Here is a 19,418-nt window from a genome sequence, read left to right on the forward strand (position 1 = left end):
TTATTGTAGAAAAAGTAGCCATAACTTGGGTTAATATTAGGTAGGATGTGGGTAAAAATCTGGCATGAAGAGCATAGAATAGGAATGTTTAATTAATTTGAATGTGCACAATATGTGTCTTTCATTTGTCCGAGATTAAATGAAGAAAAGTGCTAAGAAAAGTAACTTGTTTTGACTGTTGATGTTGGCAGTTATGCAACTATAGCAGTAGCAGGATACACATATTTATGATCCCAACCTGTTCCAATTTTACGAATTAAATATTCAACTACGAATTTATTATCCATAACAAGAATGCAGTAAAAGTATCATGAAAATTTTTATACTCATAGTAGATTGCGTTTTTTCTTTTCTACTAAAAAATTGACAAATTAATCCCTGTACAAAGTTAAAGAGCAAAATAGTCTTTTTATTAAAAATTTTATCATTTTTACCAAGGCAAATTACCAAAATAGTCACTTTTGTTCTTTTGTTCAAAATGAAAGAACAAAAAAACCTCATTGAATCGATCTTTTGTTCTTTCATTTTGAATAAAAAAAATCCAACCAATTGATGGAGCACTTAATTTGATTTCTATTATTTCAATTCAACAAAGATGATTATAAATATGGATGATTTTTTCAGTCAAAATGGAAATGAAAATTAAAAGAAAAAGAAAAAGGAGACCAAGGGTTCTTTTTTTCCCGTTCAATGATTAATCTGATGCATTGGTTTTGATTATTTTGGGAAACGAAATTAACATTTTCCTTTAATTAATTTAGAAATTTCAATTAGTTAAATTTATGTAATTAAAAAATCAATTAATTTACTTGGCTGGACATCCATATTGGCATTTAAAACTCATTTTAACTGTCACATCAGACTGCCGTTTGGGAGGTAATAAATTTTAATGGAAAAGTATTTCGTAACAAAACAATAACGTGACTAAAATGTAACATTCCAAACATAAGTGGCTAAAATTTAACTTGAGGCAAACAAAAATGACTATTTTGGTAGTTTACCCTTTTTTTTACCGTTAAAATTTGATCCCTATGTATCAGCATTAGGTATACGTAGCACGTCATATGTGGTTATTCCGTCAGTCACATTAGTTTTTAATAGTAAAAATGGATGATATTAACAATTTATTCTTTAATTTAATGTACATTGACTAATTTGCACATTTTATGAATAAAAAGACAATACAATTTAACTCACCGCGCTACTTTCGCCCAAAAATAGTACGTGGGGTGATTTAAGACAAGGCCACACGTGGAAGTTGAAACATTGGAAGGGCTGTCAGTAATGTATGATGAAATCTGAAAGAATGTCAAAGAAGAGAAGAGTTGACCGGGCGTCTTGAGGGTGAGCTACCGGCCAATCCTTCACACACTCAACAGCGTTGAATTCTTTAATAAAATCATGCACATTTGATGGATGTCTTTTCATGCATATATGCAATATCTTTCCCCCTTTGTATATAAATAATATACCTTAACAAATAAAATGTACACCCCCAAACATTTCTCACTTCCCCCCGCCCCTTTTTTTCTTTATTTCGACCTCATCAAAGTTTTTTAAGCTATAGCTAGCTGTAGCACAAGAAGCACTCAGCCATTTGCTTTTTCTTTTCCTTTTAATTTTTCCCATTTGTTGCCGAGTCTTTTAACCTTATTTTTAGCATTTAATTTGTCATGGAGTAAAAGTGTAATAAAAAAAAATGGGTCGGATTCCATGTTGTGAGAAAGACAATGTTAAAAGAGGACAGTGGACACCCGAGGAAGACAACAAGCTCTCTTCTTACATTGCCCAACATGGCACCCGCAATTGGCGTCTCATCCCCAAGAATGCTGGTCTGTGTTTTGTTCTTATCACCCTAATATCCAATGCCATTGGATTGCAATGCAATTGTGTTATTTTTTTGTTGTTTTAAAAGTAAAAGAAATTGGGTTGGGGATGACTTTGCTAGGTCTCCAAAGATGTGGGAAAAGCTGCCGATTGCGATGGACTAATTACCTTCGGCCGGACCTTAAACATGGCCAGTTCTCCGATGCTGAGGAGCAAACTATTGTGAAGCTCCATTCTGTTGTTGGCAACCGGTAACAAATCGCTAAACAATGGCTTCCTTAGACAAGACTAGATAAAATGCCACCCTATTTCAAGCTTCTTTTGTTGTTTTATTAGCTCATGTTTTGGGATTAGCTATTAACTTTGTCTAAATTTGTACCAAATTGCAGTTGGTCCTTGATTGCAGCACAGTTACCTGGTCGGACAGACAATGATGTTAAAAATCATTGGAACACCAAGCTGAAGAAGAAGCTTTCAGGCATGGGTATCGATCCTGTGACACACAAGCCTTTCTCTCACCTCATGGCTGAGATAGCCACTACATTGGCACCACCGCAGGTGGCTCATTTAGCTGAAGCGGCGCTAGGGTGTTTCAAGGATGAAATGCTCCACCTGCTAACTAAGAAACGTATCGATTTCCAGCTTCAACAATCAAATCCGGGACAAGGGAATAATACCACAGTTCCTTACATCAAACAAGATGAGAAAGATGATACAGTTGAGAAGATCAAACTGAATTTATCAAGGGCTATACAAGAACCGGACATGCTTCCCTTGAATAAACCATGGGAGTCTACTAGTACAAGAGCAACATCGGCTAATTTTGAAGGGGGTTGTGGTGTTTTCCCTACATCTGTGACGGGATATCATCATTATGGCCCATCATCTTTTGCCAATGAAGGGGGCGGTTCCGGCTCACCATGGAGCCAGAGTATGTGTACGGGAAGCACATGTACCGCAGGGGAACAAGTTAGGTCACATGAGAAATTAAAGGATGAAAACGGTGAAGAATTTCAAGGTGGGAAAGAAATTAAGAATGCAACAAGCATATTCAATACAGATTGTGTGTTATGGGATATACCATCTGATGATCTTATCAACCCTATTTATAGAGAAGCCTTTAACAACAAAGAATAATAATGTAGGCAAGAATTTCTATTACATGGCCAACAATAAACTTCTGTTTTTTTTTTGGGGGATATAAAAGGTTATATTTGGCAATGTAAATAAAAATCATGCTATAGTTCAACTATGACGATACTTATAAGTAAATCATAAAACTTGTCACTACTATTCTCAATCATTGTATTTCTGCTAAATCTTCTCTCTCTTGGTAAAGGAAAGCAAATCTAGATCAAGCAAAATATGATGACGAAGATGATGTATCTGCTAGGACCTGAAAGCATAAAATAGAAAATTAGTGAACAAAAGCTATGCATCATATTTTTCAGCTTAATCGAAAATCCATGATCATTCATAGTTCTATGCAGATATACCTCAAGTTGTTCTTCGGTAAATGAATCCTTTTGAACATTCCATGTATCAGCATGAGTACGCCGAAACTCTGCAACTGCTTTTGTCACTGTTGATTTAACAGGTGATGGCTCCCCACTGAAGCGTGCCAATAACGTAACATGATCAGGTAACCAACTGCAAAAAGAGAACTTGTACATCAATAACATAGCAAAATAACTGACAGTGGGAGGAGGGATGTTTCACTGGCTTTTAGCATTCCATTAGGTCCCGATAATTAGATGGCTACAACTGTTGTCTGAAAACTAAGCCTGAAACAATCTCAATTTCCTTGAGTCACAAGTTCCCTAGGGTCCACTTTTGATACATAATTCCATATCATAGAGACTCAACAAGGCATAATAAAAATTTAATATGCATGTCAAGGTGTCTGTAATATATTGACCAAACTAGATGCCCAATAATTTAACTTCAGAAGGTTTACGCAGTGTTGTAAGTATGCAAGAAAGACTAGTTTATCAGCCATAGAAAAATTTTACTGAGATTTCGTTTCTCCAATATTTTCTTCATTAAATATTCTTCATTAGTTACTTCGTAAGTTAAAAAACAAAAACATTTTTCCCTTTTCTAGCAACAATCCAATTAATTGGCTAACAACAAGCTTTGGAGAGAAGTATTATAAGAGAGTACATGGATGCTTCTGAGATACTATTACTTCCCAGTAAAAATTATATTATCAAAATACACAAACACTGTCCATTATTTTAGGCCAACTTAAGAGAAACCAACCTTCTTTAAATAACATAAATGTTGTTTTGATGAGTACCTTAACAATACTTCCTATACACAAACTGATGTATTCTACAAATAGTAGGCAATCAAATGAAAATCACTAGAACTAAAAAAGTACTTTGCATCACCCAACTGATATTTCTTAGGATGCTAAGATTCAAAATTTCCCCTAGGGCAGTCATTAGGATTTAGAAATACACTTAGATTTTGATCCATGTAAAATACCGAGTGATCTACATTTAACTCCTGAATTAATATTACCATTTGAACTATGTATCATGTTTAACATAGACCAACCTGGGCATATCATATGGGACTGATAACACAGAAGCTGCCAAAGCAAGTACCACTCCATGTACAGATGCCACAGAGTGTCCAGAATTTCTATTCCTGCATGAATAAGTTTATGATTAGACCTGTATAGATATTAACAGCAAACTGAAACCAGGACCTAGTACACAGGTGAATGTGAATGCATGTACTTTATATGTAAATAAGCCATTTCCTTATTATTAAGATGCTTATACAAATTTTCTGATCCGGATGGTAGCATATAATTTTTCTGGCAGTTGCACAAAAAAATTCTAAATGAGTGGATTTAAGACATCTTCCTTCCGTCATCACTGATGCATAATCCTACATCACCATGTGTACAGAAATTCAGTCATCACCCACGATGTATGCCTACATCAAAGGAATTATCTTCATTGGGCACCCACAACCCCCTCAAAGGCATAGTCACCTACCAGTGCGCCTCCCTCGGTATGAACTAAGGACCATTCCTTTTGAGTCCTTTTGCATACATGAGTCCTTCAAGAAGTCAATTGTGCTAGTAACTCAATCAGTACTCTTATGGGCAAAAGGACTCCCTTGAAGGAGTGGTCCTCGGGTTGAACCAAAGGAAGCACATAATTGGTGACTAAGTCTTGAGGAGCTTGTGGATGCCCAAAGAGGACAATAACTTCAATGAAAGTGTACACAGGGGTGATGACCAAATATATGTCCAAAATCCACTCATTACATAAATCTTATAAATTCAGCAAGTAACTTCAAAGCTCCGGTTTTAATGATTTGTGCAGAGTAGTATTCTTATAAAGCATTGTAGGGGAAGCATCTGATAATTTATATGCTGATAGTTTTTCTTCAGACAAATGTCCAACTGAAATTCATTATAGAAACTAAAATTATCGTCATGGCATTATTTACATTAGAATTAATTATTCTCTAACGCTTGAGGATAAAACTTTGCAGTCATCTCTAAACCCATCAACACAAAAAATGTGGGCTTTTATTGATGCTTTTCCTGCTTTTGATTTTCATTAAATAACTGAATTTTTTTAGCATGTAAAAGAATTAGCTTCAATTAAACCAATAATTAGCTTAAAAATACCTTGTCTTTCTACTTCGTTGAATGGTATTTGCCTCTATGTAAGCTCTTTCACGGAAATCTCTAGCTAAATCTTCATCCCCACCCTTCATTAGGCCAGCTAACACTGCTGCAGCATGCTCTCTTACCTGAGAAAATGTAGCATTATAGCCGTAAGTAATAATATCATATCTCCCGCCCAAGGACCTTAATCCTCAAATTGGGGCAAAAGACAGATTAAACCAGGGCATTCCTTGTAAAATAATAATTGTGAATGCACAAGAGTTCAAATTCTGTTATTTTGTACTTAATTCAGAGACCAGAACTCAACTTGTAACTTCTATAGTTCCCTCACTTTATCAATAAAAAGGTCCCACATGATAAAGTCTAATATCAACTGTTCTATATAAGATTTAGACAGAAAAAAACCTCCACTTGGCTGTCTTGAAGGAGCCTTTCCACTGTTTTCCAGATTTTTTGTTTGTCTCCTTTGGAGAGAATGAAAGTATGCCTGTCATAAAGCACATGACTTAAATTATAAAGCATTTTTATCAACCTACATGATGGAACTGACTCCTGCCACTAGCTTTGCTAAAATAGGAAATTAACAACCCCTTAAAGAAGGAACATACCTGAACATAAAAGTTCGCAGATATGTTAGAGTTGCTGATCTAGTTCGCCAGTTGGGATCATTTGCAGAAGAAAGAATAACAGAAACAGCCTTCTGGAGATGGGGTTCTAAAATGATTCTCCATTTTAACAATTCGAATGCTGCCTTCGCTAATGTTGACAAATCCTTGTTTGATGTTTCCTTCAAAAGGCCAAAATATTTTAGATATAAAAGTTGGGGTGGCCAAAAATTTTAAACCCTAGCAAATCAGCTATCCAAAAAGCCTTAAAGATAAAGAGTTCAAATGAGGCAGCTCTATGTCAATATGCTCCAAGAATTCTGAGAGCAGAAGTATAATAAATGAAGAAAACATAGACACAGGCCTAGAGATTAGCTGAGTCCTAGTGAACAGTAATCATTAAAAACATGCAGCGGCAAGTAAAACAAATCTGTGCATGGGAGAGGAGGCTGAAGTAGAACAAAAAATCAAAATATGCTAGAAGTAAACAATTCAATTGAGATGGTGGACACAAATTAAATGGCAGTTGCATATATACAACCAACTACAAACTACAAATCAATAAGCCAATCAAGATTGAGAGTATATTAAAATCATAAACCAAGGTATTTGCACCCTAAGTCCAAGATGCACAACCTTTACAGTGTTTAATTACTATTAAATGAAAATTACCACAGTTTACATATCAGAGGCTTCTACCTGCAATAGATAACTCATTGGAAAGAATATATGTGGGGATATGAAAAACTAACCATACCTGTGTCAGATACAGATATGTGTATCTGTATCTGACACTCACCCAAGTCCAAGTAACATAGAAACAGAATCTAGAAAGTAGTAGAAAAAAAGAGCAGAGACAGTAAACCATACTGCAAATGCTATGAAAATATTTTTCAACTGAACGAGAAATGATTACTTCCAGAATCCACCTTAACATAATGATAACTTTCAGTATTAATAGTGGGCTTTTTTTTCTTTCTCCATTTTCGGAAACATTATAATCAAATAATTTTTTTGGCCTGGAAAAAATTAATTTTGATTACAATTTTTTGGAAAGAAAAAGATAGCACATTAAGTTGGATATAACCCACTCAAATTGTTGTTAGGTGATAGAAAATATCCCATTAAAAAGAATCTAAAGCAAATAACTAAAAGAATCTCTTTTACATACCTGCAAGGAAATTACAGGGTAAAGAAGCCCCACAATAACGTCAAGCAAATATGAAGATCTTCCAGACTTCAAGGTTGAGATGATAAAATGAAATAACTGCTCATGTTACAAAGGAAAAGTGATCAAACAGAGATACATAAAAGCAAAGAATATTAAGTTAAGAGTTTCAAGAAAATAAAAATAAAAAGGAAGAGATAAAATAAATTATTACAGTTTCCATCCATTTGACATCATCCTGTGAATCACCATTCTGATGAGCATTTTTGATATTTATATCTGTTGAGTTATCTAAAACATCAGACAGGGTGGAATTCTGAATGTTCACAACAACTTCGGATGCTCTTTCTGTTAGTAGTTGAACCCAGTTTTCCTGCTTAAGTTGGTTATTAATTTCAGTCTTTCCCCTTTCATTTGAATGATCTTGTGAAGATGACACATAAAGCCGAATGTTAGAGCACAACACAGATAGGGCAACCCCAATAGCTTCCCTTACCTGCCAAACACAAAATTTTAAGAGATTTATTAAAAGAAAAACTTCATGATAATATCCACATTCATATCCAGATTTTTAAGGTTGTCCATACAACAACTCACAACAGATCTGCGGACAATATTACCCACAATAATTTTAAAGTGAAATTGACATATGTAGATGAGAGGCAAGCTTACTTGGGCTGAAGAGTGGCACATATTACCCAGCAACTCATCCAGAAGTTTACTGTGCAGCTGTATCTCAGGCACAGGCATTTTTTGTGGGGATAGTTCTATAAGTGCAGCAGAAATAAAAGCATACCGCTTTGCAACTACTGTAGTAGTTACAGCTGGAGGTAAAGGTGTCACCAAGCAATTCAAAATCTGTTGTCTCAGAAGGGGTACTCGTGTTCCATGCTTTCCTTTCCCAGTAACTGCGTAACGTATACAAGCTGCCCACTCAGGAATGGATTCAACGGATTGAGCAAGAATAATGTGCTGCAACTGGACCATCATCCAGCTATCCCATTCCTCTAAAAGACCATTGACATCAGAATGTAACACTCCAGCAAATGCTTCAGCAGCAACACACTGCTTAGACCTCTCTTTGGAATTTACAAACTCCTCCAATGTACTTTTCAAAGCCAATAAAACTGGCATCCCACATTCTTGTATTAACCGCTTAAATATACGGGCAAAGTTTGAGTAAAATGTATCACTTCCTAATAAAGAGATCCAACTAGGAGTACGTGGCCATGACGCTGAAAAGTCGAAATAAAAACGGGTGATTGATTTGTCAGCCAAGCTCTGAAAAGAAGAATTTCCATGATTTCCCCTGGAAGATGTGCTATCCGTATCAGTTATATGGACATGAGACAAACTATTTAAGGTCTCATTAAAGAATCCCTCTTCCTGAAATATCTCCTGTAATGCTCCTTCAATGACAGATTTAGCACTTTCTTGTGAATTCGTAGAGAAAACCAGTTGATCAGCTGATATCTTATGAGGTGAATCTTTTAATAGCGTATTAAGAGCCGATATTGCAAGTATTCTAGTCTGAGGAAGTTGACTTTTCAAGTTCTTTAGGAAGTGACCTGAGCAGGCAAAAAAGATGATAAAAACTTTTGAAAATTTCCTGATAAATTATTGGGACAAATACTGACTGGCAGTTAAGACAAACTCCATTGTGACCAAGAAAAACACTCACCGGCAGTTTCAGAAATGATTTTTGGTGAAATGTGTGGGTCACTGCGACACACCATAGCCAACAATAGCAAAACTCTATTAGCCATCAGATTATACCTGGAACAAAAGATTTAAACACCAAAAAGAACAAAAGAAGAGCCTTAGTCTGATATCACATTATTTCAAGGTATGGTAGGAAAATAATGCTGAAGTGTAAAATGAAATAATGCACATATGCAATTTATAATAAAAGTTTAAACGAATTGCAGCCTTCATAAATGTCCACAATTAATAAGAAATAACAGCATATCAATTGGGCAAACAGTTATCCTTACCGCCAATGCAAACCTGTAGAATCAAAACTCATTGAACCAATCTGAGACACCAAATCTGCAAAATCTGGGGTATCCATATGATTGTCCATTGTCTTAAATATGCTTTTAGAAACACCCGCAAAGTGGATATTGTATTTGACAAAAAGCTGGAAGAATAGAGAAACTATAAGCAAGATATTTGACAGGTGAACTCCAGAACATGACAACAGGACAAAACTATACCTCATTGATTGCTTTCTGGGCTTTCAGTGATTCATGATGGGAGCTGAAAATCGTGGAAAAAGGTATAAAGCCAATGACATTTTAATGTAACTTCAAGTACAGTTTAAAGTACATCCGGCAAAGAAATCAAGGTCACCTTAATAGAACAGCAAGGAGAAATGAGGAGAATGCTTTTGGATCCTGAAATAATAGAGTGGTTATAAGCAAAGCAGTATTTAGAATATAACTAAGACCACTTTATGCTGAATGATTACCATTGTCAAATGCTTGAGAACTGTCTGTGTAGAAAGCACAGCACAAGAACCAAGGACGGCAGGTTCAGGTGAATTAGGTTTCCTCAAATTCTCACACAGAGAGAGCACACACTTCGAAATCAAAGATGGCCACCTCTTCATTATCTTCAACAGAGATTTTCCAGCAAGCCTAACAAACAAGCAGGAGTGATTGTCAGGTAAGACCAAAAATATGTTGACATAGATCTACTCACCTAACAGCTTAAAATGTGCAGAAGTGAAATTGCCTTCAGCTGTATAATTTCAATTTACCAATAAAATTATAATAGTTTATTGATATATATATACCAATAAAATGATAACAGTTGTCACATGTGAAGTTCAAATGTACTAGACTATTTATCTTAGAACATGTTCAAATAATTGTATAGATTGAGTTTTTGTTAAGTGCTTGTCTGCATCCCTTGATAATACTTGTACATTTTAAAAGATTCAAGTTAAATGCTAGGTGAGTGGTCCTCAAATGACATGACAGAATGATTAAAATGAGAAGACTTACATGCGAACGCTTTCATAGTTATGCAAAGAAAGATTTAAAAGATCATCCATCAACAGAATTACATGGTCTGGTGGAGAGAAATTTCCACTTGTACGAAACAGATGATAAGACGATTGCGATGATCTCCAAGTGCTGTGCATATCTGCCTTGTCAATGATGGCCCACCTAGGCCTGTAATGCACAAATCACTTCAGAATTTAGATGAAATGACCCTCTTTAACATTATAGTATTGTACAATTGTCAAAAGGAACATCAACATAGAACACAGTACCTTCTCTTTCCTTTAGAATGTGAAGACACGATAAAATTTATTGGAGGTTCTATGATGGCAGCAGATTCCAACTTCCAAGCCTGCCTATGATTTGACCACTCATCATATTCCAAACTTCCTATATGAAACAGGTTGGAATATAAATTTATGAAAAAGAAGATGCAGGTCAGAACGGGAAAAACAATTGAAGCAAATTATTAATTACTATTAGCATCGCCAATAAGTTTTGACATTCATTTCATCCATGAATACTGTCCATTACCGTAGTTTCCAAGAGCATCCATGATACGTATAATGAGAATCAATAAAATGCTGTCATCTGACTTTTCCTCTAATAAGTATCTGTGCACACAGCAAAGAAGAAGATTCAGAAACTATAGCTGCTTAGATTGTAATGCTCCGATGCAAAGCAATTAGACTATTACTTGCTCGCTGTGTGTATAACCTCAGCAGCCTTTTCTCGCAGTTGAGTGCTTCCAACCCTTGCACCTGTAGCTCCAGCTATTAGAAAAGGATTACAGGAGTCCTGGATCGTGCCGTTCCTGGAAGGTGGGCTGAAATCAGGCAAGCATGATAATACACCTTGCAAGCAAGAGTCAATCCGTAAAAGAGTCACTTTCAAGTGCTCTTTCTCATTGCCTGTGAAAAATTGCATGAAAATGTCAAAAAAAATATATTATCATATTTTCTACCATATGAATTAACCCATGAATTTAAGAAAATCAATACTTTATGAACATCCCCAAAAATTAAAAATGAAAAACATAAGCACCCTTATCCTGACAGATTTTCCTGAATATTTTACATATCAGTCTTCTATACAAATCGACAAGATTATGTTTACCTGAATCCAAGTGGATCTTAGTTTGGCATATTCTTAAAAGATCATCTAATGCCGATTGAAAATGAAGAATCAAAAGTTCATTAGCAAATTGAACTTCTTCATCACTCGGAACATGCCACCTAGGGCCCTTCAGTGCTCCATCAGAATAATCTTTTGCACTGATCCATTCCTCTAATGCAGCGGCAGCAGGGTGATTGAAGGTGCACCTAAAAGCCAGAATCTCCTTTATTTTGTTCCAAGGCAATTGAAAAACTAAAAAGAAAATTCATAATTATTTGAGCAAATAAAAATTTTAAATACTTGTACTGATCCATAGGATAATAAAGGACCAGGCTTCCCAGCAGAGAGCGAAGAAGATGATCACCAGCCCCATTTACCTGATTTTAGAAACAAGTCAGTCATAAAAACAACCTAAAATAAAAACTGAGTGGCAAAACTAAACAAAACATGTTCATAAAACATCTTATTCAAAGAGGGGGGTTAACCTTCCAAGATGGGGAGTCAAATGCAGAAACAATCACTTCCTTGAATTGATCCTTATAACGGAGAAATGCTGAGCCTCCATAACTAATGGCAACCGATAATATTTTCAATTGATAATCAATTGCTGTTTCAAGAGCTGGAGAAAGGGTGGGTTTAGCCTACAAAGGAAAATATATATATCAACTTCCACTATAAAAATATGGAATAGCAACAAAACTATCAAGAACACTTGGGAAAAAAAACACCTTCGTTGAAGCAGAGGGATCCAGAGTTCCTCTTCCTCCAAATCCTGTAACAGGTGTCCCATTCAAAGAGGACAAAACAGATGATAAAATTGGTTCTACAAGGTGAACAACTGCCTCTTCTGGATTTGAATGAACACATGCACAACAAAGCAGTCCAACCTCTGCAATAGCCCCGGGAAGAATATTTGTCCTAACAAACTTGGAGATTTTTTTAAGAGCCTGTTCCAATTATAAGGAAAAGTTAACAGGAATAAATTCCAAAAAAGGCAAAATTCATGACCTTATGATTTGAAACAAAAAGAAGGAACCTGGTTATATAGTTGTTTTGAAAGTCTTCCAAGTAAGATTTCAAGCATGCAATAATAGTAAGGACCATCTTCAACTAGAAAAGTTCCTGATGTTGCTGACGAATGAAGGCCTTCATTCCTGCAAAAACAGAAAAAAAAAATTATTCCAAAAATAATTGAATTGAACATAGTGACCAAATAGCACTGTAACTTACAGAACACTGCTAGGTTCCAGATGTAGAAGCAAAGAAAATAGGCGGCAAAAAAATTCATCTAGCCATTCAGAAAAGCGAATCATGGGCATGAATGAGAGCTCATCCATATTATCATCCAGCATAGCCATCTGAAATTATAAGTGGATTAGAGGGAAAAGCACTAAAAGAATAAAAAAAATAAGTAATAGAAAGATATTAAACATGAGCCAATTTGTTGCAAGAATTAGGGGCTTGAAGCTTACATTGGAAAAGATGGAGCCTATTAATTGCATAGTTGCCAAGGTTTTAGGAGGATCATTGGCATCCATACCAAGTAGCGCATTCGATAATGAAATCATGAGAAGAGCAATGAACGTATCATCACCACCTTCAAGATCAGCAGACTTAACTGAACTACTTGATAGGGATGTGAAAAAAAGAGAACGTCCAGCAAATGCTACTGACATCACAGCAGTTTTCAACTGGTGCGTGGCAGTCAGCTGGTAAACACAAAGTTGGCAAAATGAAGTCAACTCAAGGAAAGAAGCATACACTTACAAGGAACGAGAACTGAGTCATATTAGTCAGACCAGTGTACTACTAAGATTAAAACATATCAAACAATAAATGAACCAACAAAATCTTTTAACGACACTATCATACAAAAACTGCATATAACATTACTAACCGTCTCCAAGGCCATATGGAATCGAGAAGCCAAAAATGGAAGGACCAGAGAGGGCTCCACATAGGATAAGATTGATGTTGCTGTAGCAACAGTCTCAGAAAGATGTTCGTTTTTGCTATACTGACCACGATCAATTAGCCTCAGCAGCACATTAACAAATGCAGTCCTTTCTAGTTTTCCTAAGTAAAGCTCAGCCTGAATATCATTATCTGTGTTCCTGGAATCGCAGCATATAAGTGGAACACATTCCAAATACAAAATACTACATACAAAATGTTGTCAGAAGATTCTTACTGCTGCTCATGCTGTAAGCGCTTTTGGAATGTAATCACCAAATATAGCAAAAACCGCTCCAATGAATACGTCCACCTACCACCATTAGAGGGATGGTAATATCTGCAAAGAAAACAAATAAAAAACAAAAATGAGAAGCAATAAATAGAACCAATTGAGTAGAATATATAACTTAAAAGCAGAACTAAAGCATTTAAAAATGTTGGTAAACTAACTGTTCCAAGAGGTTGACCAATTTCTCAAAGTGCTCTTGGGCCACACTACTAGGCTTTAATAGATACACCTGTAATATTATTTTCAAAATTGAGTATGAAAATTTATACAAGGAACGATAAATGAGCATCAATTTGAAATTCCTGACTACACAGGCCATGGATTCTTCATCTTACAACTGATTTTGCAATGGCCTTTGCAGGAGTGACTGTCTTATTGGAGAACAAGAACCTTGTGTTTCTGGGTACGTCCACAGAAAAAGGATAAGATCCACTTCCACTTGCCACAGGAACCTGAAATGACCAGAGAGGGAATGACAAATTTAACGTATAAAAATTAAGCATAACAACAAGGCTGATTGAAACTAAAACATACAACCAACTCAAAGAGAACCAAAAAGCTAGAGGGAAAGAAGAATTGAGGAAAGGAAGAGACGAAAGAATAACAACAAAGCTGATTGAAACTGAAACATGCGATAAAATGCAACAGAAAAAAAAAAGAGCAGGAAAGAATATTTGAGAGAAAAAAGGGGCAAAAGAGTACCAGCATAAGCAAGGAAAAGCATATAGAAGCCTTTATTATAGAAAGCTAAGCTGAGTATTAAACATTTTCTCTGTTAAATAGCTCCTGAAGAATGAATTTATATATCACTCACTCTTCAGCAAGGGTGCTTATATTTAGGAGTTTAAGCAAATTCAACTATTTGAATAAGAAGGATTACCTCTTTCAAACCAACAATAATAAGGATCAATGACACTTGACATATACACTCACCTCAAACATGTTCAAAAATCTAGTAAATAGTGTAGGTAAGAAACATTCCCAGTTGATAAATTTGCAATTCTTCACTACACGAGCCACAATAGCAGTCCATTGACTGTTCCAGAATTGACAATTTGGGATTGAGTCCCAGAGTTCCATACACTCTCTAATCCAAGTACTGCCAAACCACAAGATTAGAAATTAGCTTTCTCAAGGCACCCAGGTGAAAATAACACCATGACAGTTCCCAAATATATGTTATTCTCAAATATATGTTATTCTTACTCTGAGAAGAAATCTTGATTGTCTGCATTTGTAGGAAGGAACAGTCTCAGAAATCCAGCTCCTTCAAAGGTAGCATTGTGCCATGGATTTTCCAAAAGAGATCTGAGAATACATTAAAAAAAAAGAATTGGATATTTAATGGAGCATTTAAAATATCTTAGCGATAATTACCAAACCTAGAGTTTTTGTGAGAACCATGATTATGAAAGGAAGAGATCAATAAGGTCCCTATACAAAGACCTCAATGACCACTTTGATTTCTTATTGGCTAGCCAACTACTAGCATCAAAATAGTATTATAAAGGATTTCAATTTTTTGTTTCTAAGAAAATAGAACTCCATCACCAAAAAAACAAACACGGTTACTAACTTCATTTTCATTCCAACAAACAGTAAAACGGAAGAATTTATGCATGTCTGAATCAGATGGAACAGCAACTAATTTCCTTGAGACAGTTTGACATCAATTTAGAAAACAGAAAATTGTACAAGTTGATAGAGAATCAAAATGTATCTAAAATTGATTGAGAAAACCACAGAGCACTTGCCTAAACTCTGACCAAATTTCAGATGCAGAACCAGCTGGAAAGAACCGCCGGCACGATCGAACAAGGGAAGTGACCATCTCAAAATGCCGCTGTCTCAATCTCCATCCCTCTGGACCTGTATTCCTGAAAAATATGCATAATCAAAGGACAAGCAGCATATAGAAGGGACATTAAGAGGTCAAGAAAGGATACATTATGGAGCTGAAATTTACATAGAGATGATTTACGAAAATATGCTTATAAAATCCTTTCCTCTTAAAGACTTCACATCATAATAAAAGTTTAAATTGAGAACCCTAAAGGCATGCCCATTTAAATTGAGAACCCTAAAGGCATGCCCATCACCGATAGTTAAGGACTTCAGTCCAAATCATAAAATGAACCAAAAAGAGTAGAGGGGGAAAAGTTTTATTAACCAATCATCTACCAATAATATGGCTTCAAAAATACAACTGCCATGCATTATAAGCACACATCGAAAAACTAACCTTGTGAAATGCGTGTGAATAAGAGTATCATACAAAGGATGCCACTGAACTTTCAAGGACAATTTCTTTCGATACTTATTAAGCAATCTGACTAAGATATTTCCCCATCTAACCTAATATGTTACAAAGAACAATCAATCAGAAAATGAAAACAAATGATAAAAGAACAAATAAAAAGATTATTCTTTCTAATATCCAATGTATTACCTGCACATAAAGCTTGCTCTGTGATTTGTGGAATAATTCTAAGCCAATCTGAACAACTGAAACTACGTCTTCCAAAGATATATCACTTTTGGCCTTTATAAAACTGCAAAGCATTAACTAATAAGTCAGATCCGAAGCCCTGTAATCATCATTTACTCTCAAGGTATGCCGAAGCCCTGTAATCGTCTTTTACTCTCAAGGTATGGTGCACATTACATAGTACACTTACACCTAATTTGCTGAAAGTGATTCAGATGCATTCATGACAGGTTATGACTTATCATGGACTAACAAAGAGAACAAGCATGACCGTGCAACAAACAAGATATAAAAACAAAACAAACATTTATGAAAAGATCTAGTCGGTCAAAATAAAATCCATGCAAGTTATACTCTCTTCATAAAATGACAAAGTCGTAACTTGCATAAATTCACAATCGTAGTACTGAAATCTATGGTAGACAAGAATAATAATCATAGAGGCATCATTTAACACATGAAAAAACAAAGATTAGATTTACAACCAAAAACCAGGAGTAGACTGTCTATATGTGCCAATCTGACTGTTGCCAAGACTATAACCATGAATGTGACACTAAAAACAGACAGGACATACGACCAAGTACTCAAGAAACTATACTTAAAGTCTTAAACAACTATCGGCAGAAAATCAAGGTGTGTGTAAGCATTATAACTAAAATATTCACATATACTTAAATGCTCCAAAAATGCCACAGATGCCTCCTGTAAGAATTTTTTTAATTGGAGGAAAGTACTTCATGAATTATGTACAGAAAAAATAGGATGGTCCAACCAAGACTAAACATGAAACTATTTTCCCTGTAATAGCTATGAACATCTCCTTATAGCATTAAGATGTCCCTAAAAGTAATGCCTGAACACTTCTTAAAAATAAATAGCACTATCAAGAATTTTTGCACACCTGCTAAGTTGGTGTACTGATGGAAGAGAAAAAAATAGTTGAAAAGAAATATAATGACTGGAAGAAAAAACAGTCACCTACCTATAGGAATGAGCATGTCTTGTAATTGCATGCGTGAAAGTGTATCAAATAAAAATATTTAAAAGTATCTAAATCCTATGTATTCTTTTATAAGCTTCATTTATTTACATATAGAGGTGTCACTTCACTTGTGAAAGCAACTTAGTCAAGGCTTTATTGATTGCATAGATGCTCAAGCATTGGTGTCTATGCTGCGCAATGTCATCTTATGAAGTGAATATCAAAATCTCTAATGCTGACAGGTCAGGCATGCAAGGGAATACGTCAAAGTAGCATAAAGCAAATTCAGCACTCATAGTATGAGCCATACACAGTCAACCACCTATATCTAAACTCTATTCTAATTTAGGATGCACTTGAAAGAAAATTGACTGTGGAAAAGGGAAGAGCTCAGTCTATGATTGATTTCAGGTTTTCCATGTGCAATGCCAGCCATCTTGGAGGCATTCGACATGGTTCCTACTGCATATGTGATTATAAGGCTTCTCAATCAGGGTAAAGGATTATGAGACAGACTAAAATAGAGGTCATGGTTGGTTCAGGACCCATAGATATAGTAACACCCTCCCTCTCCAACTCTCAATACCAAAAACTCTACATTGAAGGTATCGACTAAAAAAAATCTAAGATTGAATGCCCGCATAACTGCAATCCTTACTCTTAACCTCGATAAAAACTCAATGATCAGTCAAAAACCAAAAAAATTTAACTTAACTATCTATATATTGGGTAGTTAAAATCTCAGGGGGAAAAAAGATATTCTGAGAGCCATTATTGAACAGAAATTCAACCAATAGCAAAATCAAAACTGAAAAAAAAAAAACAAGTAGAGAGAGACAGAGAGAGAGAGAGAAAGAGAGAAATTAGAGGGTTACAGGTCGATGACAGAGATCCATTTGAGAGTGGAGAAAACGGAATCCGGGTCATCGGGTCGATAAAGGTCCTTGAGAGAAGAAACCACCCGAGAAAAAGATTCTTTCTCCTTCTTGGTCTCTTCGGCAACAGGTGGGGGCAACCATGCATTGTAGAGATGCATATCTAAATCCTCCTAAGTCTGAAAACCAAGACTAAAGCTATATATTTATATAAAAAATTTTCTGGGTTTTTGTTTAGCTTTAGGAAACTATAAATTCTGATCCAAACAAAAAGAAAAGAAAGAAATGGGGAAAGAGAAATGAAATTAAAATGAAAAACAGAGTAGAAATGAATATGGAAAAGCTTGAAAGAGTAATCTTATGTAGAAGAGTTGAAGGGGAGAAGGGGGTTGGTTTGTGTTTTTATTTCAGTTTTTTTTCTTGATTAAAAAGAAATTGATTGGATTTCTTGGGGAGGGGGAAGGGAGGGGCTGACGAATGAAGAGGAAGACGAGGCTGATGCTGATAGATTGTTTTATATGTTTTAATGTTCTTCCATTTCTGACTTTCAGCTTTTCTTTTGTTTTGTGTTGTGTTGTGTTGTGTAGACGCACAGATTTTTTTTTTAATTGGGCCGTCAAATTGTGTAGTGTTTTACATCAAATTTATTAGGCTGCTGCCTCTACCCAAGCCTAGGGTGCAAATAAGATATTTTATGTTTGTATATAAATTGTTTGATTCCACTTGGAAAATAATATTATTTATATTATTTATTTCTAATATTTAATATTAAATTACTATTTTACCCATGGTCATTCGAAAACATCCGGACCGGTTGGATTGAGAATCATTTGAAATATCAATCCAAAGAAAGGCATTAAATTGATTGACTCAGTAATCAGTAAAGACCAATTGAATATGGTTAAAAACTTATTGCGTTGCGCAGTTAAACTGTTCGAGCTGAAAGTTTTTATTTTTAATGATTTATTTAATTGAATCGGACGGACTAATTAGACCGACAACAGATGATTTGACTAATTCAACTATCTATCCAATTTTTGAAACTTTAATTTTACTTTTAATATTGTATATAAATTTTATAAATGAATTTAATTGAATCGAACTTGAATAGCTTGATTTTATTTCAAGTTCAAGCACAATTTTACTCTAGCCTTTGTTAAATTAAATCTAGTAATTAAATAATTAGAGCTAATAATTTTTTTTATTTTTCATGTTTATTTCACAGTTCATGTTTAGAATTTGTAGCTGCCTTCCCAACAATATTGTTTCCAAGCTTTGAACTTGCATTCTCTTTTAAAAATGCAATGTGTCGTTCTTCTATACCTCATATTTGTTGGCAATCATAATGTTTAATTTAATTTTGATTTAATCTAATTTAATATCATTTCAATAATAGACTCAATTATCATATCTGCTCTTTTTGGTATGAAGCCTAGAACTATCTAT

The 19,418-nt window shown here is 35.1% G+C and overlaps 2 protein-coding genes across 2 annotated transcripts; one reads left to right on the plus strand and one right to left on the minus strand.

Moving 5' to 3' along the window:
- The first annotated feature begins 1,508 nt into the window (after positions 1-1,508).
- On the plus strand, positions 1,509-2,964 carry LOC105768622 (transcription factor MYB80). The gene is made up of 3 exons (XM_012588663.2): positions 1,509-1,832; positions 1,949-2,078; positions 2,217-2,964. Exons 1-3 carry the CDS (start codon positions 1,700-1,702, stop codon positions 2,962-2,964), a joined length of 1,011 nt encoding a protein of 336 aa, XP_012444117.1. The 5' UTR covers positions 1,509-1,699.
- On the minus strand, positions 2,839-18,505 carry LOC105768621 (proteasome activator subunit 4). Its single transcript, XM_012588660.2, has 35 exons — positions 17,973-18,505; positions 16,074-16,176; positions 15,867-15,979; positions 15,379-15,501; positions 14,831-14,932; positions 14,558-14,723; positions 13,960-14,076; positions 13,786-13,853; positions 13,571-13,672; positions 13,277-13,493; positions 12,852-13,088; positions 12,610-12,737; positions 12,416-12,533; positions 12,108-12,326; positions 11,865-12,020; positions 11,680-11,756; positions 11,380-11,585; positions 10,961-11,174; positions 10,798-10,877; positions 10,536-10,653; positions 10,264-10,434; positions 9,726-9,894; positions 9,608-9,651; positions 9,472-9,514; positions 9,250-9,395; positions 8,937-9,031; positions 7,928-8,823; positions 7,470-7,751; positions 7,259-7,354; positions 6,091-6,269; positions 5,888-5,969; positions 5,483-5,607; positions 4,390-4,482; positions 3,324-3,477; positions 2,839-3,223 (listed from the first exon to the last, which is right to left on the minus strand). Exons 1-35 carry the CDS (start codon positions 18,131-18,133, stop codon positions 3,182-3,184), a joined length of 5,442 nt encoding a protein of 1,813 aa, XP_012444114.1. The 5' UTR covers positions 18,134-18,505; the 3' UTR covers positions 2,839-3,181.
- Between the last annotated feature and the right edge of the window lie 913 nt (positions 18,506-19,418).

This window comes from Gossypium raimondii, chromosome 5 (genome assembly GCF_025698545.1).
Source record: "Gossypium raimondii isolate GPD5lz chromosome 5, ASM2569854v1, whole genome shotgun sequence".
In the NCBI taxonomy this organism is placed as follows: Eukaryota; Viridiplantae; Streptophyta; class Magnoliopsida; order Malvales; family Malvaceae; genus Gossypium; species Gossypium raimondii.